General features: G+C 37.1%; 1 protein-coding gene across 3 annotated transcripts in view; it reads right to left on the bottom strand.

Moving 5' to 3' along the window:
• Positions 1-25,225, bottom strand: part of ARMC8 (armadillo repeat containing 8) — a gene marked incomplete at its 5' end in the record, with an annotated part of 102,896 nt that overhangs the window by 60,961 nt on the left and 16,710 nt on the right. For all 3 annotated transcript variants that reach the window (XM_079704904.1, XM_079704906.1, XM_079704905.1), the window contains 4 exons: positions 3,299-3,396; positions 3,501-3,643; positions 5,002-5,073; positions 21,465-21,541. In XM_079704904.1, the coding sequence (XP_079561030.1) occupies positions 3,299-3,396; positions 3,501-3,643; positions 5,002-5,073; positions 21,465-21,541 (390 nt within the window). The remainder of the gene's footprint in view (positions 1-3,298; positions 3,397-3,500; positions 3,644-5,001; positions 5,074-21,464; positions 21,542-25,225) is intronic.

Raw genomic sequence — 25,225 nt, 5'->3', positions numbered from 1 at the left:
TTAAACAAGGCAAAGAACAGTTATATAATTTCCCCAGTCACCCGTCTGATAAACAGGATTGTAAACTAGACATCCTGCCCTCTTCAACAGGACTGTGCTGTCTTCAGTTTAGTGCCTGAGTTGCCATGGTAGCTGGCCTCTACACAATCCAACTCATAGATGTCAGTCAGTTATACCTAAATACTACTCTGTCATTGTCCCACCTAACACTTTTCATGGATTCTCCACTGTCTCTGAGGGATAAAATTGTTTCACAATTTAGGTATTCTCTCTGTGAAAGTCACGTTAATGTCCCTGTGTCTTAATTTTTCTTATGTCAAGAAGTTAAGTTTGTGTAGACTAGTGTTCTCCAAATTATGCACCACAATCCATTAGTGGGTCATGAAATCAGTTTAGAGAGGGAGGAGGAAGGAGCTGAATCAGTTGACCAGGATCAATTTCTCCCCCATTACTGGGCTGGGGGTTGTGGAGAAACTTATAGGGTAAAGAAGATGGGTGATTGGTTTAATTTATTTGTAAACATGACAATTGGACCTTCAGGAAAACAGATGGAGAGCCCTTCTATGTGGAATGTTTTGAGGAGGATGTCCCCATTTTAGAAGTGCTTGCAGTTAACCAGTGGTTCTCAAAGAGTGGTCTGTGGACCAGTAGCACCTCAAGTTACTGGGAAACTTGTTAGAAATGCATATTCTCAGGCCCTACCCCACACTCACTGAATCAGAAACTCTGTAGGTAGAGTCCAGGATTTTGTGTTTAATGAGCTCTCCAGGTAATTCTGGTGCATGCTCAAGTTTGAGAACCAGTGTAGTAAACAGTCTTTGGATTTATGAGGCATGGCTCCCTGAAGAATGCTGCACAAATCCCTGAGGTATAAAATTGAGATGTTTCATCATTTAGAGCCTCCCTGCTGTGTGAGGTGACCCACAAACCTCACAGACCTTATGCATCATTATAAGCCAGAGGAGCAAGGGCCTAATGTAGGAAAAACAAACTGTGGAGGCACGTGGCATGTTCCCTCTCCCTGCCTGCTGTGCCTGTGCCTCTTGACTGCTTATATTCTTGAAATACTTGTAAAACAGGATTCTGGACAAGATCTCTGATTCACATGTGTCCACTTTGAAACTCTGACATTCTGTGTGTCAGCTCAGAGAATCACAACCAGCATTTTTTTTAAATGAAAAAGGACAGAACAGAAATCAGAAGGCACCACGTTTATGAACTGTTTTGTGAAGACTATCTCAGGATGTTCCACCACCCCTCGTCCCCTCCCCTGTCCACCACACACACACAGTATGGCAGTGGAAAATATCAGTCTTACTGTGGACTGTGGATAAGAGTTTGAAAAATACTAGTCTGGATAATTTTTATTAAGAAAGTCCCAAGTAATCAACAGATAAAAACACCCCCTAATACTCCCTGAAGTTTTTGAAAACCACTGAATGACTCCAAAGATCTTTAGATTCTCTCACACGTATTCTGATTCTAGCCTGGTTAAGTAAGCCTCTAACAAGTTGCTTCTGGTTCACCTCTCCAGCCGAAATGAACATGGATTCCCTTCCTGCATTAGACTATTCTGTCCACTGTCCTGCATATTCTCTCTTACACAGATGTTTCCTAGAACAGCTTCTTTTCTCTCCACTTCTTGAAATCTTATCCATTATTCAAGACCAGGTCGAATTCTACCTTCTCTACAAAGCCTATTCTACTGGATTTAACCTATGGTGAGTGCATTAAATATATTTCCTTAATTTGTACCTATTAGGAAATTAAGAAGGGTCTTTTTACAAAAACCAAAAGGAAAAAAACAGCTTACAAATTCCTCAAGATCTGAGAAGATCTTTCACTTCTTTACAAAGCCTAGAATGTTTGATATTTGCAAATTAGCAAGACTTCAAACACTTCTTGAGACTTTTCTACAGTACAGTTATCACAGTTAAGATCAGTTTTGAGATGCTAAATATGGGTTGGCCAAAAGGTTCGTTCATTTTTTTCCGTTAAGATGGCTCTAGTAGCACTTCGCTGTCTTTAACTTTATTCAAAACAATTTTGTTAGATTGTATGTGACAGCTGTCATATCAGTGTGCATTTAAAAAAAGACTTATCAAAATTGGTGAATTTTTGTGTAGCCATTTTAATACTGAAGATGGAAGAAAAAAGCAACATTTTCGGCATATTATGCTTTATTATTTCAAGAAAGGTAAAAATGCAACTGAAATGCAAAAAAAGATTTGTGCAGTGTATGGAGAAGGTGCTGTGACTGATTGAACATGTCAAAAGCGGTTTGTGAAGTTCTGTGCTGGAGATTTCTCGCTGGACGATACTCCATGGTCGGGTAGAACAGTTGAAAGCGATTGAATCAAGACATTAGTTGAGAACGATAAACATTATACCACGTGGGAGGTAGCCAACATACTCAAAATATCCAAATCAAGCGCTGAAAATCATTTGCACCAGCTTGGTTATGTTCACCGCTTTGATGTTTGCGTTCCACATAAGTTAAGGATAAAAAACCTTCTTGACCGTATTTCCACATGCGATTCTCTACTGAAACATAATGAAAAAGTTCCGTTTTTAAAACAAATTGTGGTGGGCAATGAAAAGTGGATACTGTGCAATAATGTGGAATGGAAGAAATCATGGGGCAAGCAAAATGAACCACCACCAACCACATCAAAGGCTGGTCTTCATCCAAAGAAGGTGATGTTGTCCATATGGTGGGATTGGAAGGGTGTCCTGTATTATGAGCTCTTTCTGGAAAACCAAACAATTAATTCCAACAAGTACTGCTCCCAGTTAGATCAACTGAAAGCAGCACTAGACGAAAAGCGTCCAGAATTAGTCAACAGAAAATGCATAATCTTCCATCAGGATAACGCAAGACCGCATGCTTCTTTGATGACCAGGCAAAAACTGTTACAGCTTGGCTGGGGAAGCTCTGATTCATCCACCATATTCACCAGACGTTGCACCTTCGGATTTCCATTTATTTAGATCTTTACAAAATTCTCTTGATGGAAAAAAATTCAATTTCCTGGAAGACTGTAAAAGGCACCTGAACAGTTCTTTCTCAAAAAGATAAAAAGTTTTGGGAAGATGGAATTATGAAGTTGCCTGAAAAATGGCAGAAGGTAGTGGAACAAAAGGGTGAATACGCTGTTCAATAAAGTTCTTGGTGAAAATGAAAAATGTGTCTTTCATTTTTACTTAAAAACTGAAGGCACTTTTTGGCCAACCCAATAAATTATAAGTATGCTGTTAGTAAAATGTAACTGAGGATTCAAAAACACCTAAAACTCACTGTATACAGTAGTTCCTCTGGAGTAACAGGACTGGTGAAGATGGTGCGCAGGCATCGGAGGCAAGCTTCAATGAACTTCAGGTCTGGGGACAGTAGTCCTATTAATAGAAAACAGATTTGAGACTCATCCTTTCAACTCATATTTAAAACTCTGCAAACTGATTCTAAGTTTTACTTGTATAAAAATGACTTCTTTACATACCTTGCAGTAAGGCAGGGATAATATGGCAATCGAGTAGAGACTTAACATTGTTTTCAGTACCCATAGCAAGACTTCCCAATACCACTGCACATTCAGTTTTCAACTCTGTGCTTGAGGTTTCTTGCTGAAGCAAGTACAATAATCTAAAAAGAAAGAACTTGATAAACAGAAGAGACTAAAAAACTTGAAAGTAAACATTAGCTAAAAGCAATGTTACAGAAAAAGGCTACCAATACATCCCACATACTGAAAATATGGTTGGCGAGCTTATAGAGGGCTAGGAAATGGTCATATTTTTATATAAGCTGTTAATTTAATAATGGAATATCGAGTGGGGGTGGATCTAAAGAGATTTTCTTCATTTTGAGCAACAGAACTATCATATAATCTTAGTTTATCAGAACCGTGAATCTGAAAGTTGCCCACAAGTGATCTCTGTGGAAACAGCAGCACCACAGTCCACGTTATCTGCCACTCCAGGATATGAAGACTCCCAAAGCCAAGTGCTGCCGGATCTTAAGGACCTTGAATACCCAATACTGCAGTTCAGAGATCACAGAAATCTAGCCTAGAGGGAATATTCAGAGTCCTTGTGCTGCTCTTCAAGCAAGGGAAGCTCTCTTCTTTCTTTAGTCCTCCTATTTGGGAGATCAGAAGATCCTATTTCTACTGTAGGCCAGCCTGACAAATAAATACTCCCCAAATTCTAATCATCCACCACTTATGACCATCTCCTTTATGTTCTAATGTAGAACCTTCATGCTCCCTAAAGTATATTTATATATACTGAGCAGTAATTCCCTAAGAAAGGCTGCTGACAGCTTTATAGTGACCAAAGGTCAATCACGCTAAAAACAATAAAACCATTAATCCTATATTAAAAGATAGAAAAGAAGAAAGAGAAAAAACCAAAACATTAAAAAATTCTGAATGAAAAACTTATAGCAATCGCACATAAAACTTAGTTCTGGGTAGCAAAGGCAAAGAGGAAGTTATACAACTGTCACTGTCTACCAAAAGGAAGCTTATTAACGTCATCAGAAGAAATCAAACTTTCTATGTTAACTTAAAAACCAGCAAATTCGAAAAATTAGAAATTAAAAAAGAAAAGCAGGGTTAAAAAACCAAGAATTTTTTTTAAATTCAAAAAAGGTTTTCAGAATCCTAGTAAATTATTATCCAATCATACAAAAACTGCCAGAATGCAAAGGAGACAGGGAAGATTCAGGCTGGTGTACACTGCTTATCTACACAACATGTCCTTTCATTGCAGGGTCAATGATCTTCCAGAACCTCTAAAAAGTATTAATACATTTGTTTTATATTCCATTCCCTGGTACCTTAATTTTTTTTTTAAGAGATGCTTCATATACTTCAAAGCATTTATTTAAAAAAAAAAAGAACAGACAATACAGAAAAAAGATAGGTCTTATGGTTGAGAATGAGAAATACATTCAAAACTTAGTATAAATAGCAGAAAAGGGGATGACAGCAAACTTACCTTGGAACAGCTCCAAGAACAATGAGGTTGGCTTTCTGCTTGTTGTTTCCAATTACAGCATTTTTCATGTCTCTGAATTCAGGGGAAAGAGAAAAGGGTAAGGTATGTCGAGACACCACAGAAAAATAAAAGATCAATGCATCCCACTTTCTCTTTATTATGCAACATCTTGGATTGGCAAGTACAGAAGTTAGGGACAAAGTGAAAACACTGACGCTTTTCCCCCTGGAGTGCCAAAGAGAAGGGACAGAGATAGGTACCTTATAAACCTGGGGCTGTAAAACAGGAAAGCAGCAAGGTGGGGGGACGGGGGAATGAGAGACATCCTGAGTATTGGCAAAATACTTCCAATACAAAGAAAGTTGAGTTCTTCAAAAAAGGCTACCAATCCTTTGAGTAAAAAGAAATATAGGCCATCTTCTCACGCACAGCTCTGGGAGTAGGGAGTAAACGCAGCCAGCCGACAGAACAGATCTGATCTTGTTTCAGGGACAATGACTTTACTTTTTTTCTGACTTCTCTAGACTGAATATTTCTGATTCCATTTTATCTCCTTGATTGTCTTATTAGCTGTACCTCTTTGGGTTTTGTTTTGTTGTTTTTCAGTGGTTGCTTTACAATTTACAATATGCATCTTTTAACTTAACACAGTCAATCTTAAAGGGATATGGTTCCATTTCATGTGTATTGTAAGAGCCTTGCAAGCATATACTTCCATCTTCCCATCCATTCTTTGAGCTGCTGTCATAGTTTTATTTTTAAATTAGTTAGAAACAACATAATATACTGTACTTTTTTTTTTTTTGGCTGTGCTGTGAGATCTGTGGGATCTTAGTTTCCCCACCAGGGGTTGAACCCATGCCCCCTGCAGTAGAAACATGGAGTCCTAACCACTGGACCACCAGGGAATTCCCTATATTGTATTATTTTTGCTTAAACAGCCACTTATCTTTTAAGGAGATTTAAAAATAAGAAAAAATCTTTTATATTTCCCATATATTCACCAGTATTTTTTATTCTAGCTACACTAAGATCTTTACTTCACCAGGAGTAACACTCTATTCCATAAAAAGAATATCAATGACCAGTTGGTTCACAAACACATGGTTGTTCCCAAAAGACAGGCAGAGAAAAAATAAATAGCTCAAAATAAGCCCAGTACTAATAAAATGTTTAATTAAAAAAACTTATGCTAATTGGTCAGTAGTGCTATCTTAATATAGAACATTAGAACACTGTGATTCTCAAAGTATGGAAGAAGGCATCAGAGACTCCATGGGCATTTCAGAAGTTTAAGAGAGAGTCTGGAAATTTCTGGCCATAGTTTTAAAATAGAAAGCCTTTTTTGCACAATCCTAAAGAAAACCATTTTTTTTCTTTTTTTTTTTTACATCTTTACTGGAGTATAATCGCTTTACAATGGTGTGTTAGTTTCTGCTTTATAACAAAGTGAATCAGTTATACGTATGTTCCCATATCTCCTCCCTCTTGCGTCTCCCTCCCTCCCACCCTCCCTATCCCACCCCTCTAGATGGTCACAAAGCACCAAGCTGATCCCCTGTGCTATGCGGCTGCTTCCCACTAGCTAGCTATTTTACGTTTGGTAGTGTATATATGTCCATGCCACTCTCTCACTTTGTCCCAGCTTACCCTTCCCCCTCCCCATATCCTCAAGTCCATTCTCTAGTAGGTCTGTGTCTTTATTCCCGTCTTACCCCTAGGTTCTTCATGACATTTTTTTTCTTAGATTGCATATATATGTGTTAGCATACGGTATTTGTCTTTCTCTTTCTGACTTATTTTGCTCTGTATGACAGACTCTAGGAGAAAACCATATTTTTCAGTACTGTACCTGCCTTGTAAATAAAAGGGAGACTATACTTTTCTTTTTTTGAATTGTTTTATTTTTTTATACAGTAGGTTCTTATTAGTTATCCATTTTATACATATTAGTGTATATATGGCAATCCCAATCTCCCAATTCATCCCACCCCCCCACCCCCACCACTTTCCCCCCTTGGTGTCCATACGTTTGCTTTCTGCATCTGTGTCTCAATATCTGCCCTGCAAACTGGTTCATCTGTACCATTTTCTAGGTTCCACATATACACGTTAATATACAATATTTGTTTTTTGTCTTTCTGACTTACTTCACTCTGTATGACAGTCTCTAGATCCATCCACGTCTCTACAAATGACCCAATTTCGTTCCTTTTTATGGCTGAGTAATAGTCCATTGTATACATGTACCACATCTTCTTTATCCATTCATCTGATGACAGGCATTTAGGTTGCTTCCATGTCCTGGCTATTGTAAATAGTGCTGCAATGAACATTGGGGCGTATGTGTCTTTCTGAATTATGGTTTTCTCTGGGTATATGCCCAGTAGTGGGATTGCTGGGTCATATGGTAGTTCTATTTTTAGTTTTTTAAGGAACCTCCATACTGTTCTCCATAGTGGCTGTATCAATTTACATTCCCACCAACAGTGCAAGAGGGTTCCCTTTTCTCCACACCCTCTCCAGCATGTGTTGTTTGTAGATTTTCTGACAATGCCCAATCTAACTGGTGTGAGGTGATACCTCATTGTAGTTTTGATTTGCATTTCGCTAATAATTAGTGATGTTGAGCAGCTTTTCATGTGCTTCTTGGCCATCTGTATGTCCTCTCTGGAGAAATGTCAATTTAGGTCTTCTGCCCATTTTTGGATTAGGTTGCTTGTTTTTTTAATATTGAGCTGCACGAGCAGTTTGTATATTTTGGAGATTAATCCTTTGTCCACTGATTTCGTTTGCAAATATTTTCTCCCATTCTGAGGGTTGTCTTTTCATCTTGTTTGTAGATTCCTTTGCTGTGCAAAAACTTTTAAGTTTCATTAGGTCCCATTTGTTTATTCTTGTTTTTATTTCCATTACTCTAGGAGGTGGATCAAAAAAGATCTTGCTGTGATTTATGTCAAAGAGTGTTCTTCCTATGTTTTCCTCTAAGAGTTTTATAGTCTCCGGTCTCACATTAAGGTCTCTAAACCGTTTTGAGTTTATTTTTGTGTATGGTGTTAGGGACTGTTCTAATTTCATTCTTTTACATGTAGCTGTCCAGTTCTCCAAGCACCACTTATTGAAGAGACTGTCTTTTCTCCATTGTATATCCTTCCCTCCTTTGTCATAGATTAGTTGACCACAGGTGCGTGGGTTTATCTATGGGCTTTCTATCCTGTTCCATTGATCTATATTTCTGCTTTTGTGCCACTACCATATTGTCTTGATTACTGTAGCTTTGTAGTATAGTCTGAAGTCAGGGAGTCTGATTCCTCCAGCTCTGTTTTTTCCCCTCAAGACCGCTTTGGCTATTCGGGGTCTTTTGTGTCTCCATACAAATTTTAAGATTTTTTGTTCTAGTTCTGTAAAAATGCCACTGGTAATCTGATAGCGATTGCATTCAATCAGCAGACTGCTTTGGGTAGTATAGTCATTTCCACAATATTGATTCTTCCAATCCAAGAACATAGTATATCTCTCCATCTGTTGGTATCATCTTTAATTTCTTTCATCAGTGTCTTATAGTTTTCTGCATACAGGTCTTTTGTCTCCCTAGGCAGGTTTATTCCTAGGTATTTTTATTCTTTTTGTTGCAATGGTAAATGGGAGTGTTTCCCTAATTTCTCTTTCAGATTTTTCATCATTAGTGTATAGGAATGCAAGAGATTTCTGTGCATTAATTTTGTATCCTGCAACTTTATCAAATTCATTGATTAGCTCTAGTGGTTTTCTGGTGGCATCTTTAGGATTCTCTATGTATAATATCATGTCATCTGCAAACAGTGACAGTTTTACTTCTTCTTTTCCAATTTGGAGTCCTTTTATTTCTTTTTCTTCTCTGATTGCCATGGCTAGGACTTCCAAAACTATGTTGAATAATAGTGGTGAGAGTGGACATCCTTGTCTTGTTCCTGGTTTTAGAGGAAATGCTTTCAGTTCTTCACCATTGAGAATGATGTTTGCTGTGGGTTTGTCGTATATGGCTTTTATTATGTTGAGGTAGGTTCCCTCTATGCCCACTTTGTGGAGAGTTTTTATCATAAATCAGTGTTGAATTTTGTGAAAAGCTTTCTCTGCATCTACTGAGATGATCATACGGTTTTTCTCCTTCAATTTGTTAATATGGTGTACCACACTGATTGATTTGCATATACTGAAGAATCCTTGCATCCCTGGGATATATCCCACTTGATCATGGTGTATGATCCTTTTAATGTGTTCTTGTATTCTGTTTGCAAGTATTTTGTTGAGGATTTTTGCATCTATATTCATGAGTGATATTGGTCTGTAATTTTCTTTTGTTATAGTATCTTTGTCTGGTTTTGGTATCAGGGTGATGGTGGCCTCAGAATGAGTTTGGGAGTGTTCCTTCCTCTGCAACTTTTTGGAAGAGTTTGAGAAGGATGGGCGTTACCTCTTCTCTAAATGTTTGATAGAATTCACCTGTGAAGCCATCTGGTCCTGGACTTTTCTTTGTTGGAAGATTTTTAATCACAGTTTCAATTTCATTACTTGTGATTGATCTGTTCATATTTTCTATTTCTTCCTGGTTCAGTCTTGGAAGGTTATACCTTTCTAAGAATTTGGCCGTTTCTTCCAGGTTGTCCATTTTATTGGCATAGAGTTGCTTGCAGTAGTCTCTTAGGATGCTTTGTATTTCCGCACTGTCTGTTGTAACTTCTTTTTCATTTCTAATTTTACTGATTTGAGTCCTCTCCCTCTTTTTCTTGATGAGTACAGCTAATGGTTTATCAATTTTGTTTATGTTCTCAAAGAACCAGCTTTTAGTTTTATTGATCTTTGCTACTGTTTTCTTTGTTTCTATTTCATTCATTTCTGCTTTGTTCTTTATGATTTCTTTTCTTCTACTAACTTTGGGTTTTGTTTGTTCCTCTTTCTCTAGTTCTTTTAGGTGTAAGGTTAGATTGTTTGAGATGTTTGTTGTTTCTTGAGGTAGGATTGTACTGCTATAAACTTCCCTCTTAGAACTGCTTTTGCTGCATCCCATAGGTTTTGGATTGTCGTGTTTTCACTGTCATTTGTCTCTAGGTATTTTTTGATTTCCTCTTTTGATTTCTTCAGTGATCTCTTGGTTATTTAGTAACACTGTTTAGCCTCCATGTTTTTTTGTTTTTGATGGTTTTTTCCTTGTAACTGATTTCTAATCTCACAGCGTTGTGGTCAGAAAAGATGCTTGATATGATTTCAATTTTCTTAAATTTACTGAGGCTTGATTTGCGACCCAAGATGTGATCTATCCTGGAGAATGTTCTGTGTGCACTTGAGAAGAAAGTGTAATCTGCTGTTTTTGGATGGAATCTCCTATAAATATCAATGAAGTCTATCTGGTCTATTGTGTCATTTAAAGCTTCTGTTTCCTTATTTATTTATTTTCATTTTGGATGATCTGTCCATTGGTGTAAGTGAGGTGTTAAATTCCCCCACTATTACTGTGTTACTGTCGACTTCCTCTTTTATAGCTGCTAGCAGTTGCCTTATGTATTGAGGTGCTCCTATGTTGGATGCATATATATATTTATAATTGTTATATGTTCTTCTTGGATTGATCCCTTGATCATTATGTAGTGTCCTTCCTTGTGTGTTGTAACATTCTTTAATTTAAAGTCTATTTTATCTGACACGAGTATTGCTACTCCAGCTTTCTTTTGATTTCCATTTGCATGGAATATCTTTTTCCATCCCCTCACTTTCAGTCTGTATGTGTCCCTAGGTCTGAAGTGGGTCTCTTGTAGACAGCATATATATGGGTCTTGTTTTTTGTATCCATTCAGTGAGCCTGGGTCTTTTGGTTGGAGCATTTAATCCATTCACGTTTAAGGTAATTATCGATATGTATGTTCCTGTTACCATTTTCTTAATTGTTTTGGGTTTGTTTTTGTAGGTCCTTTTTTTCTCTTATGTTTCCCACTTAGAGAAGTTCCTTTAGAATTTGTTGTAGAGCTAGTTTGGTGGTGCTGAATTCTCTTAGCTTTTGCTTGTCTGTAAAGCTTTTGATTTCTCCATCGAATCTGAATGAGATCCTTGCCAGGTAGAGTAATCTTGGTTGTAGGTTCTTCCCTCTCATCACTTTAAATATGTCATGCCACTCCCTTCTGGCTTTTAGAGTTTCTGCTGAGAAATCAGCTGTTAACCTTATGGGAGTTCCCTTGTATTTTATTTGTCATTTTTCCCTTGCTGCTTTCAATAATTTTTCTTTGTCTTTAATTTTTGCCAATTTGATTACTATGTGTCTCAGCATGTTTCTCCTTGGGTTTATCCTGTATGGGACTCTCTGCGCTTCCTGGTCTTGGGTGGCTATTTCCTTTCCCATGTTATGGAAGTTTTTGACTATAATCTCTTCAAATATTTTTTCGGGTCCTTTCTCCCTCTCTTCTCCTTCTGGGACCCCTGTAATGCGAATGTTGTTGCGTTTAATGTTGTCCCAGAGGTCTCTTAGGCTGTCTTCATTTCTTTTCATTCTTTTTTCTTTACTCTGTTCCTCAGCAGTGAATTCCACCATTCAGTCTTCCAGGTCACTTATCCGTTCTTCTGCCTCAGTTATTCTGCTATTGATTTCTTCTAGTGTAGTTTTCATTTCAGTTATTGTATTGTTTATTTCTGTGTGTTTGTTCTTTAATTCTTCTAGGTCTTTGTTAAACATTTCTTGCATCTTCTTGATCTTTGCCTCCATTCTTTTTCTGAGGTCCTGGATCATCTTCACTATCATTATTCTGAATTCTTTTTCTGGAAGGTTGCCTATCTCCACTTCATTTAGTTGTTTTTCTGGGGTTTTATCTTGTTCCTTCATCTGGTACATAGCCCTCTGCCTTTTCATCTTGTCTATCTTTCTGTGAATGTGGTTTTTGTTCCACAGGCTGCAGGACTGTAGTTCTTCTTGCTTCTGCTCGAGACTATACTTTTCATTAAAAGTTATTTCACTTTGGAAAATCAGATCAGTGGCACTCATGGTATATGGGTCATCAATACCATACCTACATCAGTCCACAGTTTCTGCTCTTGCATACATACATCGTTAAGTTTTCTAACATGGTCATGCCTAACCACTTACATATTGAAACATTATAAATTATTTTTCTTTCATATCCCAAAATACATTCCCTTAATTACTTACTGAGCAACTCTTTGACTTCTCTTGTAGGCAGCAGAGCTCTACAATATACAGGAATTTTTTCTGCTGACCATGAAAGTTACAATTCTGAAAAAGTTCTGAAATTGGCAAACCATGATCTTATAGAAAAACAGAGTAGAAAGTGGGGACGGGGGGGGGAGTTATGAAGAAAATCAGTGACTAAATGTTATTGTCAGCTTGTGTTTCCAATAGCAACCAATTTCACTGGCATTGAAAACCCTGGTAACAATAATTATAATACCCCTCTCCTTAATTACCTTCTTCAATTATTACAGAAAAATGCTACTATGACGTAGTGGTCTGCTGAAAGCTGATTCTCCCCACAAGTTTTTGAATAGCATTTTCACAAGTCTTGAGCCAAACACTGTACCTGTTAGTCTTCTTCCTTCAGCTCAATGCTCGAGGGTGGTCTATTTTTCAGGTCCTTACCTCTCTCTCTGTAAATATCCCTCAGATCTTCCATATGGTTTATAGGGGATCAGCAGGAGTATTTTTTGTTTATGAGGACTAAGCTGAATGAAGTTTACTAAGGTTTTAACCAGGTTCTGATACATGATTATAAAATTATGTGATACTGAAGCTTCCCTGAGCAAAGCGTAGTTGATGAGAAATTGTACATCTAAGCTCCTGCCTCCTTATGGATGCCTGCTGTTTTCTTAGAGACCTGCTTCCCAATTGTCAGCTTATAGACCCTAACCTAGCAGTCTGTCATTTTCTTTCATCTTCTCCTTTTCTCTTAATGTGTTCTGCCTATACCAACACAGTACATTCATTTGTCCAGTAGCTAGCTATCTACTGAGAGTTTATTTTATGCCAGGTGCCATGCTGGAGGTTCTCTCTATTCTGGAATTCCCAACCCTAACATTTTCTCAGATTTCTCCCCATTCTTCCTAAACGAAGCAGAAATGAGGTGTTCCCACCTTATAAACACAACCCAAATACCTCAAATCATGCCAGAGTAAATGTTTATATAGACAAAAGCAAACAAAAACTCCAAAACCAATTTTCCAGTTCTCCTAATAGTTTGCAAAAAGGACACAAAGGAGGCAGCTGGTAGTTATAGAGTAACTGCAGGCTAAAGAGAACACAATTAATAAAATGGACCAATGTCTAAAGAAAACAGTTCTTGCTCTGGCTCTAATAAGTAAAATATATCTATACTAGACAAGGAAGAGATGTTAACGCCCTGCAAATAAATTCTATTCAGTTGTTAATATAAAGGGATACCAGAAGATCATTTCTATGAAAGAGTTAAAACCGAAAGAGACAATAATCAATACATATACTCATTTTTAGCAGATCTAAGTACAGGGTAAGATTCAATTTCAGAGCCAGCCAAATGAAGCTTCTTTCAGTTCCCAGAGTGTAGCTATTTTTTCTCTCTTTCATTTCCTTATTATTCCCTCCCTTATATCATTTCCTGGCCAACTTTACTCATCTTTCAGGTCTGAGCTTCTATGTCAGTGTCATCCTCCAGGAAGCATGCCCTGACAACTCCCAAGTCTGCATTAGGTATCTCTCCTAGTGGCCTGTATCATAACACACTCATTACTTTTTTAGGAAAGAAGTCTGCCTCCTCTTCAGAGGCAAGAAACCAGTCTGACCTGGAAATATCAGAGAAGTTACTATCAATGGATCACAAAACATACCATATAGAAATCCATATTTTTGTAAAATACAAAGTCACAACTATCAAGATGAGAGCACAACAAAACTAGGCAGGGTTTACACATTGCTTTGAAGTTCACAAAGCATTCCATACCTATTATTTAACCTTCACCACAATCTTGAATAATATTAACCCCATTTTACAGATGAGGAAGCTAAGACTCGGGTTTGGGCTCTTCTCAGAGCTCCACAATAAATGACAGAGCCAGTCTCAACCCATGTCCTTTATGCCAAGTGTTTTTTCCATTACCTCCAGCATATCAGGCATTCAGAGAAAAGACGAAAGAATTTAGTAAATGAATTTCCTTTTTCCTCCTGTCTTTCAATTTACATTTGTATGCAAAATAAAAGCATATCTTTTAGTCCAAGACATCCTTTTCCCAGTAGATCAAAGAAATATATAATCTCAATCTCATGTCCACCAATCTTTAATATTGGAGGGGGTGGAATGCCCTACTAACATACTACTGAAATTCAACAATTACTTTTTGGGCTCAGCACTGTGCTAGGCTCTATGAAGGATACGAAAGCATCACATAATGAGATGCCTGATCTGAAGAGTTTACAATCTTTTTGAGAAGACAAAAATAACACTAACAATGTAAGGCAGTGTATATTACAAATAGTGTGCTTATAGGGCTGAGAAAAGTAGATGGTAAGACAAGCTTCACAGGTTTTGAAGCAATGGTAGGAACTAAGATGGACCTTAGAAAATGGCTAGGATTTGAATAAGTGGATGAGGAGGGCAAAAGGAACCATGTTGGAAATGAATATAGCATACTTCTGGGGCAGTACCAGGAGCCAGGACTGAAAAGAAGGCTCCCTTTAAGGTGGAACATTAAGCATGGAACAAAGTTAGAAAAGTGATAGGGAGAAGAGACAAACTAAAGGGGGATGGATTAAGGAGAAATCATATTTTTGATCAGAAAAAGGACATGAAGGAAGCAATGACAATGGAAGATAAGATGAATGTGGAATGGACTGGAATACAGATAATTCTAGAGTCAAGAGAGGCAACCAAACGGCTGATGCCCTTCCTCTGTGGTCCCAAGACCCTCTGTGTTTATCATTATCAAGGAATTCACTAATCAAACTACAGTGAACTGTCTCTTTAGTTATCTGACTCCTGCATTAGACTTTCGGATCTCCCAGAGCAGTGACTAATTATTCACTCTTATATACTCCCATACTAGCACAATGCCTACCTAGCACCTGATAGGCACTCAATAGACGTTTGTTTAAAAAACTACTCAATCCATCTAGGTATCTGGCTATATGAGACTAAGTAGCAGCATAGGAACCATTAAATAAAGAGGACATTTTAAGGAAGCAGTTAACAAGATGATTTGATAGGTTTGACAGGTACAGGAAATGTGATATGTGACATGTCTTGAGTGAATACTTCAAGTCTGGATGCCTGGGTGCAGAGAACACTAGGAAGTTTGGAGAATAAATCCCTTAGCAAGACAAGGATCTATCTTGATTTTATACATACTGAATTATCTTTGAGATGAGATAAGAATATCTGGGTAGAAAAGCTAAAATGTAAGCCTTGGGGATAGTCTACTCCTTGAGGATGGGAGAAGTGGAGTCGATATTAAGATGTTACAAAAATGCATTTGTCAGAGAACATTTTCAGCTAAAATCTAGCTAGAACCTTAAATTTGCCCAGTAATAAACGGACTCAAAATGCACCCACTTTTACATGGAGGTTAACCTTTCCACTTCCTTTCTTTGCTCTGAAGGAGTTTAATTTTTAGTGTGGTAGAGAAAAAGGTCTTGAATATAAAAACGACATGTGCAGCGCCTACTACAGCATATGTCTAAATCAGAGTATTATGATTTGTGATCAAAACCAAGAGAGAAAGTAAACACCACACTTTGTCATTAAAATAGTAGGAAAAGTAAAAATAATAATTGGAACCTAGACCTGTTGGAGAAACAAAGTCTAAGTCAATCAGGTATGAGCATATTATTCCTAAATGGTCAAAATAGCATAAATTTTAACTGAAAACCTAATTATCATCTAAAAATAGAAAATTATCTTTAAAATCATTGAAGGCTGGAGCCAGAAGCTAAAGATCAATGACGTCATTTTCATTTTGAACCAGTATGACTTTTCACTTACCTGAAGCAGCTCATTTGGAATACTACACATTCATTCTTGGTTTAATTGGCATGAAGTAGCCAAAAAGTACAGTAGGTACGGAAAAGTACAGTCTGAGTATAACGTCTGACCTACTTATGAAAACTCACTTTTCATAAGATATAAGGAAGAAATACGTATTTGTGGGTAGCTACAATAAGGCAACAGGGTAAACAACTTAACAAAATTATTTGGACTTGGAAAATTACAAACTTAATCACTGCTCTGACCCTGTAATAATAATTATTATGATGTTCTTTTTGCAAAATGTAACATCCAAACATCCAAGTACAGTAAGTTTCTAATATCCAGCTTGGTTAAGGAATGAGATTATTCATATTCCAATCAAAATCACCATCATCATATGTGAATTGCCAATTTTAAAAGAAGTGGATAATGATGATCTATCATTCAAACTAAAGTTACTTTTAACATAAGGCTTTGATTCAGCAGGTACTTGAGAGATTTACAGTGAACGTCATTTCAAGTCAACTTAGGCAATTATTGTGCACCTACTGTATGTATAAATTGAACAGAACTGAGAATTGACAGTAATTTAGTTCATTCTTATAAACAAATTACCCTGAGGTGTAGATTTCTGGAATGTAGGGTAGCGTCAGATACAGTTCCGATTTTTATAAACACTAGTTCAGAAATTAGGAGTTGTACTTAACTCTGTTTTATCAGAGTTATCAGGTGATTACAAATCACCTTACATTCTCCAAAAACGAAAAGTACAATGTAATAACTGCACTAATAAATGTAAAGTATTTTTATAGTACATTAATAAATATTTTTAATATATGTAATCATTCCAAAGAACATCAGAAATGTGTTAGAACATTATGAATATGGAAGCATACAGTTAAGTGGCTTATAAATATGAAAAGATATATATATAGATATACATACAAATATTCAGCTATTTTTGATGTTCAAAGTTAGTATCATATATATATATAAACAGCTTATATATCTGTACACAAAACTATGTCAATCTGATCTAATAATTTCTGGAAAATCTTGCTACCATTTTAACCAGACTAACCTGTCTCAGAACACAAAGTTTTAAACAAGTAACTCTCAGAATCACTCTATTTCATTTGGTATTAAGGTCATCTTCACTTATGCTTACCTGTAACACTTTTGAAAGTAACTAACAGGACATTTCTTTTGAATTAGCCTAAAACTTATCCTTTAATTTAAAATTTCCAAAAGCCAGAGGCTTCATTTTATGGGAGCTCATATCTTTAGGACATACAAGAAAATGGAAAGTGCCTATATTCTTCTGAAACCAGAGGAACATATTTTCTTGGAACCAGAGAATGAAGTACCAAAACCATTACCAAAATGAACTTATGTCATCAGTATATTAAAATACTTCAGAAGACACTTTTTAAAAATGGATACTTGGTGAAAGCCACACAATTCTACAGTATCCACAACTGCCTGCCTTAGTTTACCAGAAAGAGCCAATCTAGTTTTCTAGTTTGATTCAACTTTGAAACTACAAAGCCAGCCACATTTGCTTATATCATCTTTTGCCTTTCAACATAGGGAATATCAACATAAGGCCACACAGAGATATCTGTTTATTTTTTTCATGGAGAATCACTAACATCAAAACCAGATTCAGGTGCTCTAATTTAGGTATGTTAAAAAAAAGCACAATGTTTAAGCAGCTTTAACTCAAGGTCTACAAAAACATTTCAACAGTTATTCTTCTGCAACTCTGAAATTTAACATGGTTGAGCTAATACCAGAGTAACTTCACCAAAAACATCCTGTAATTGTTTTTTTAAAGTCACACGCAGATCACTACACTAGAGGGAGCTCAAAATTTGCAATACAGTATAGTTTATCTGATGTACCTACTCTCTGTTGTAGTTGCAAAGGCTGTAGTTTATGACCTACACAGCTGATTGCCCTGTTCTCTCTGCTCATATCTGACTCCTATCTTACTCCATTAACCACTCAGTTACACATTTGAAACCTTGCTTTTCAGGACCTAATTCCGTTTTCAAACCTTTAGTATAATAGGACCGTTCAAATTTATGCTAAATGTTGTACTATAAACAAAAATGTTGTCTCTAGGGTAAGTCCTCATTCTTTAACAATTAAGCTTAAGCAGTTCTGATGTTTAATAGTATTCTTCAAAGGCATACTCACTGACTAGGTAAAATGGTCCTTCAAAACATGGGTTATCTACAAAAAAGTTCCCTATATTTATGCATAGGGCTATGGCTCTAACTCAGCTGAGCAGATTAGTTAGAGGCCTTGATGAAAAGTTATTATTCATCTTTAATTTCTTCGATTTTGTTTTTCCTGTTAGTGAAAAATCAGACTAATATTGCTAGAAAAATGACAGAACTCTGGTTGTCTTGTAGCTAAAGCTAGTCATCAATTCTTTTTTATGTCTTTCGAATTGGATACTTTGGATTCAAAGTTGGTTACTTCAGCCTCTGTCTTTTCCTTCCCTAAAACCAGAAGGCTACCTTTGGTCGTTTACACTCTGTGGCCACCTTCCTTCTACCTGCCTCTTTTGGTCTAGTAATGGTCTCTGTATGACTGACTCAACGGTGGCTGTGTAATGTGTATTAAATAAAAGAAAAGAATTGGTCAATTCTCTTTTCCTAAACATCATTTTGGCTCCCCCTTTTCCTCTATCAATATTGTATTATTCTTGTATTAGACAAGGTTACTTAAAAGTAAATGTTAAAAATGTAACTCACTTTTCATTCAATTGACTATGTACAATTAATCTTCAGACAGTAACAAAGCTCAGGAAAGAATTAAGTCAGAAAGGATAACTTTTTCTCTCTGCGGTAAAGAAAGCTTTATCAGATCATACTGCACACACCCCTAGAAGGCCGTGAAGAGAAAAGACTTTGGGTGATCTGTCCGTTTCGAACTATAAATAGATTTTAGTATTTTCAATAGCAATCACATTTACTGCAACGTGCTATCACTCAGATTTTCTTGTCTGAATCAAGAATTCTAGCTCCTCTCCCTCTTCTTCTCCTTCGGTGGGAATTGTTTTATCTCTTTGACATTTTTTTAGTTTTTCTTTCTCTGCTTTGAAAAGAATCACCTTATTTTTGAAGTTGTTTTAAATTAGGGTCAATAACTACTAACCATTTAAGCACCAATTGTGGGTATCCACAACATACCAGGCACTGAATGTTATGTTTCTGTCTTAATTCTTAACAACTTGGCAAGACGGGCAGTATTACTCTCCCTTTACAGATGATAAAGTGGAGGCTCAAAGAAATCAAATAACCTGCCCAAGCACTGTACTAGGAAAGGACTCTACTAGGAAGTATCAGAACCAGGTATCCAACCTACCGTTGTCCAACTCGAAAGCCCGTGCTCTTTCCACTCCACTATCCCCCCACACAAACCTTTCTTATCTTCTTAGCTGACAGCTAAGTGTCTTAGACTTGATAATTTTTTAAGAGGCACTAAGTCTATCAAACTATACCTTAGCTAGTTTGAAATAATACACTCTTCCCAGTGTTTTGTTTGTTTGTTTGTTTGTTTTGCGGTACGAGGGTCTCTCACTGTTGTGGCCTCTCCCGTTGCAGAGCACAGGCTCCGGACACGCAGGCTCAGCGGCCATGGCTCACGGGTCTATCCGCTCCGCGGCATGTGGGATCTTCCTGGACTGGAGCACGAACCCGTGTCCCCTGCGTCGGCAGGCGGGCTCTCAACCACTGCGCCACCAGGGAAGCCCTTCCCAGTGTTCTTTATGCCTTATTTGATATTTATTCCCTTCCCAGTGTTTTTTATGCCTTATTTGATATTTAATCACCTTTCAAAAAGCTACAGTGTTTTTTGGTAAATGAGAAATTTCTAACAGTGACAACACTTGAATCAGCTACTCATATCAGATATGACTCAAAATACAAGTCTTTCACGCAGAATCCTTGACTGAGAAATTTAGCTTTTCTCCTAAACAACCACAGAAGCAGTAATAATGAAAACAACAACAACATCTTATATCATTTACTGAATACTTAATGAGTCTGACATTTCCAGCGAAACTATTTATTGAGGAATCTTAAGTGATATCTAGGATTATCAATATACAAAGCTGTGTCTAGCTTTGTGTGGGGGAGTGTCTGCCTGTCTAAGAAAGAGTGTCAAATTAAACCTATCTCTTCAACTAATTTGTGTGTAGGTACAACCCAAACTGATTTATTTAAGAGATAGATTTAATACCACTTTTCCTGGTATTAATCAAACCAGACTTAAAGGCGCTGATTAAATCATTATAGAATCTCCCAGTTCAGGGGACAAAGGCAAAGTTAACATAATGAGAAAACAAGACATATCATCTCCTGTTTCTGTAAACTGAGAAGATGTGAAGAGAAGGTGCCGAGTTTCCCAGGTGGATCTCCATCCAGCTCCTCACCTTCCCTTCCAGCTCAATTTGAACAGTCGAGCAGCCTTACTTACTTATCTTGCCTCTACTTTACAAATACACACTCTCAAGAAAGACATCCCTTCTATAGAGCTTTTTTTTTTTTTTTTTTGGAAGTGGGAAGCATCCTAGCCTTGCCATGGTTGAGCAAGAGTTAAACTAAAGATGTTATCTTGCTGATAACACTAACAGGGTTAAGAAGAAAGGGACTCATTTGTGCCCTCACTGCTATCCCAAATGTATCTCATCCTGACCTTTTTTGGGTCCTCCTTCCCCAGGACAGCTCAGCCCTGTGGGTGCTCCATGTTTCCCAACCCTATGAGTCAGTCATCTTAGGCTAGACCTTCTTTCTTACAAGTAATGTGATAAGAGCATGAAAATCTGCTCTTAGGAGAGAGAATTCATCTTTCAATCATTTGCAATCTTATTGCACTTGTCTCACTTAATTTTTTTAAGAATAATCACCTCGGGTATGTTGCTTAAAAATATTTCCTCTCATTAAACATGAGGCAATTGTGGAGAAAAGAAGGGCATTTAGGTTATCAAGAGTTTATTTAAAATGTGGGGAAAAAAAGTTTATTTAAATTTTCTAATGACTGCTTTCTAAATTCTTATATTTAAAACATCACTAGGAAATTCAAACCTTAGAGACAGTCAATGAGTTAACCAAAAATGAAGCAAAACAAAAAGCCCAAAACCCTGGTGACCTATTCTCCCACCCCCTTTCCGATTATCAAAGATAATCAATTTTACTCTCTTGCTTTTGCTGGATATTAAAGTCACAAAAGCATTCTCCAAAGTAAACGTTTTTTAAAATGTAAAACAAGTATTCTACAAAAAATGAAGCTAACCATGTCAGTTAACTATCCAACAGACAATTCTTTACAGTACCATATTAAAGTCATGAATGTCAAGGGGTCTTTCCGAAACAGAAGAAAAAAGTTACAACCCTGCATTTTCAGAATTATAATACTTGACAGATTCAAACATGAAACAAACAAGACTTTTCGATAGACTCTTAAATACATACTACTTACATGACACCTTGTAGAACTTTCTGGGGATCAGGGTCAAATAGCCTGTCAACATAGTGGCGACTGCTAGCTGTTACTTCCTAGAAAGTGGGGGGAAAAATTATGACATCTGAAGCCATGCAAATCACAAATTCACAGTATCACCCATAACATCAAACAGCTATATAATCTAACTTAAGGTAGAAGCATTAGAATTTTTATAAATACTTATTATATTAAATCTATCTGAGAAAATCTTGTGACAAGATAAAACATAAGATGGGGAAGAGATACCCGGTCCTCACTAAAAACATAACTAGACAGTGGGACCTTTGCAGTGAGCCCTGCAAGCTCTGCCGATAGAAGAACTGGGCGTTAAGTATTGAGAAGCAAGCTAAGTTTCTTAATTAACTGTTGGATGTCACCTAAGAAAAAAGCATAGGAATGTTGCTTCTGTTTATACCTACTAAAGGGAGGGAAAATCTGATTCTCAGCAAGGAAAAAAGGGTAAGGACTTCATTAACAGTTTATGAAGGGTAGTCTTGGTGCAAGAGGAAGACTCTCAGAGTGATGCAGAGGAGAGCTATACTGCTAGGAAGCAGACATATGCAAAAAATAAAAACGAATATAAAGGAGTTGTCATACTTTCTGTGAGGGAAAAAAAATTAAGAATTAGGGTGATTTATCAGGTCCAAAAGAGCTACCCAGTCTGAACTGGCTAAAGCTGGGCAGAAGAGGGAGAGTCAGAATATGAAGAGCAGGGGAGACACTTACCTCCTTTTATTTGTATTTTGGGGTTTTTGCACTATTATGTTATTTCTTGTAATACTTATTTGGGGGGCATACTTATTTTTTATATTTAATTTTCAATACTTAACATTATTTAAAACAAAGAACATGTTTAAGAACCAGATAAAAAGAATTTTTGTCCCTTCCTGTTTCTTTCTGATGCCTGCTGGAATATGCTGCTCATGTACTATGACCCATTAGCAATAAATTATTATAGAGAGGAAGAAATACTTTTCCAGTTTACCCAGAACCCCTGATCAGAAAAGAGTGAACTGCCAAGACACAGTGCCAGCTTAAAATTCTGAATCTCCAAAAATAACTCTGGAAAAAATTCTATAAACTCAAATTTCCTGACAATATAGCTAATCCAAAATCAAAGTGTATTTTCACATTATGAGCTTGCAACCAAAATACCCTTGTAGGCAACTCAAGTACCCACTTTTAATACATACTCCATTTATAAAGAACAAACTGGCAGCAAATAAGCCAAACTGATAAAAATTCTTGTGCCTACTAGGGTACCATTAAGTACTTGCTAACGGGGTCTGGTTTCCTCAAAATAACAGAATCACAGAGTTAGAAGGACTCTTAATTATCTCTCTGAATCCCCTGGTTAACAAATGAGGGCTGATCTTTACCCAGATGTCAGACTGTCAAATGTTAAGTAGGGATGCAAACAACTGTACAAATATATCAAGAAATAATATACACAAAAGCAAAATCCAGAGTAAAACTGAAAACAGTATTCCTATAATACAAACAGATATGTCTTCTCACTCCATTTGAGCACATGTGCTTTCCTGACTTTCCAACATGGTAAGTTCTGAGAACTTCAGACTCTTAGACTCCCTCCTATGTAAGGAAAGATTTTGATTTTACTGTTTCTCTCCACACACTCTCCCACAGCTCTACATCTCTTGCCTCTCAATGTGGTTTTTAAAAAGGTACTTGGGTTTAAGACCTTATTTTAAACAACATAAATTTCTCCCATTAATAGCAACTCTACTGCTCTATGCCTGGTTCATTCAATTTAACAAGCACTGCATACCTACTATACGCAAGGCATTGAGGAAGGCATTAAAGGCCAAAAAAAAAAAAAAAAAGTAAGGCATGGTCCCTCCCCTCAAGAATTCATATTCTATTGTAACTGTGTTTACATTTTTATATTCACTACTAGAATATAAAACAGAAGAATACATAGTGAAAACTTCTTAGAGGAGTTGGTTTTGGAAAATGAATAAGAGTGCATAAGAACAGACAAGGAAAGAATCAGGGTCACAACCACAGCCATAAGGCATGTGAAGCCAACACACAAATACCATCAGCAAGTATACCAGATGCTGGCACTGAAAAAGAAGGGAGGAAGGTAGAAAGGCAACCACAGAATATAAAACACAAAAGGCTAATCAATGGGCAGCCAATAATTGAAGTTTTCAGATTGGCTTTTGGTCAAAGTTCTATGCTAGGTGCTAAAGAAAATACAAGAGGATGTGAAGGCAGAACAGTGCACTTAAAGAGCTTACACCTATAAAGGGGTCAGTCCTATGTACAAAAAATGATCCTCTGAGCTGCCTAGGTAGCAGCAAGCTGAGAGGATATAGTCACTTGTTCAATCTGATTTTACTCTTATGTTTTTGCTTAACAAATCCACTTAGTTGTTTGTATGGGACATTTCTCATATTTCACTGCTTTCCTTTGTAGATCAGGCCGTCTCTCCCCTTTCAGCCCTCTTCTCTCGTCTTTCAAAAGGCAGCCTGGAAATATAAGACTTTGAGAGAGAAGGCAATTGGTACAGATATTAAATAAGTTGGTCAGAGATAATTTCTTTAAAAGGTGACACTTGGGCTTCCCTGGTGGCGCAGTGGTTGAGAGTCCGCCTGCCGATGCAGGGGACGCGGGTTCGTGCCCCGGTCTGGGAAGATCCCACATGCCGCGGAGCGGCTGGGCCCGTGAGCCATGGCCGCTGGGCCTGTGCGTCCGGAGCCTGTGCTCCGCAACGGGAGAGGCCACAACAGTGAGAGGCCCACATAACGCAAAAAAAAAAAAAAAAAAAAAAAAAAAAAAAAAAAAAGGTGACACTTGAGCAAAGACCTGAAAAAGGTCAAGGAGTAAGTCATGCAGCTACCTGGGAGCAAAGCTTTTTAAGCAAAGAGAACAACAAATGCAAAGGCTCTGAAATGTTAAGTGTCTGCTGGGATCAAAGAACAGGAGGTCATTACAGCTGGAGCAGAATGAGCAAAGGAGAAAACAGTAGGAGATGAGGTCAGAGAAGAGTGGCCAGATGGTAAAGAGCTGCGGTGTCCAATATGATAGCCACTAGTCTCATATGGCTATTGGGCATTTGAAATGTGGCTAGAAACTGAATTTTAAATTTTTTAACTTTAATTAAAATTAAAATTTAAAAACCAATACTGGATTCAGTTATTAGAAAACTTCTAAGAATGTTTCGAATTAGTTAGGTATGTAAATTTACTTTCAACTGTAAATTTCATGAAACCTAAATACTGATCAAGTATTTCCAATCAAAATACAAATCAGGTATTTCCAACCAATATTTGGTATCAAAATTGTGTAAAATACACACCAGATTTTTGAAGATTTGATATAAAAATGTAAAACAATTTCATGGATAATTCCTTACACTGATTACATGTTGAAATAATATTTGGATATACTGGTTTAAACTAGATATATTGAAATTAATTTCATGTTTTCTTTTTACTTGTATGGCATGGTTGCTGGAAAATTTTTAATTACATATGTGGCTGGCATTATTTTTCCACTGGACAACACTGGTATAGACCCTTGTTGGTCGTTGTAAGGATTTTTATTTTTGTGGTGTGAGTTGGGAAGCCATCAGAGAGTTCTGAGAAAGTAGAGACATGAACTGACTTGTTTCAAAAGGACTGCTCTGGTTGCAACTTTAGAAACAGACAAATGTGTGGAGGGGGCTAGGGAACAAAGCAGGGAGACTAGGGAGGAGGCTATTCAATAAT

This window comes from Hyperoodon ampullatus (assembly GCF_949752795.1).
Source record: "Hyperoodon ampullatus genome assembly, chromosome: 5".
Taxonomy (NCBI): Eukaryota; Metazoa; Chordata; class Mammalia; order Artiodactyla; family Ziphiidae; genus Hyperoodon; species Hyperoodon ampullatus.
Note: the sequence above shows the minus strand (reverse complement) of the source record. Positions and strands in the feature narration are given on the sequence as shown.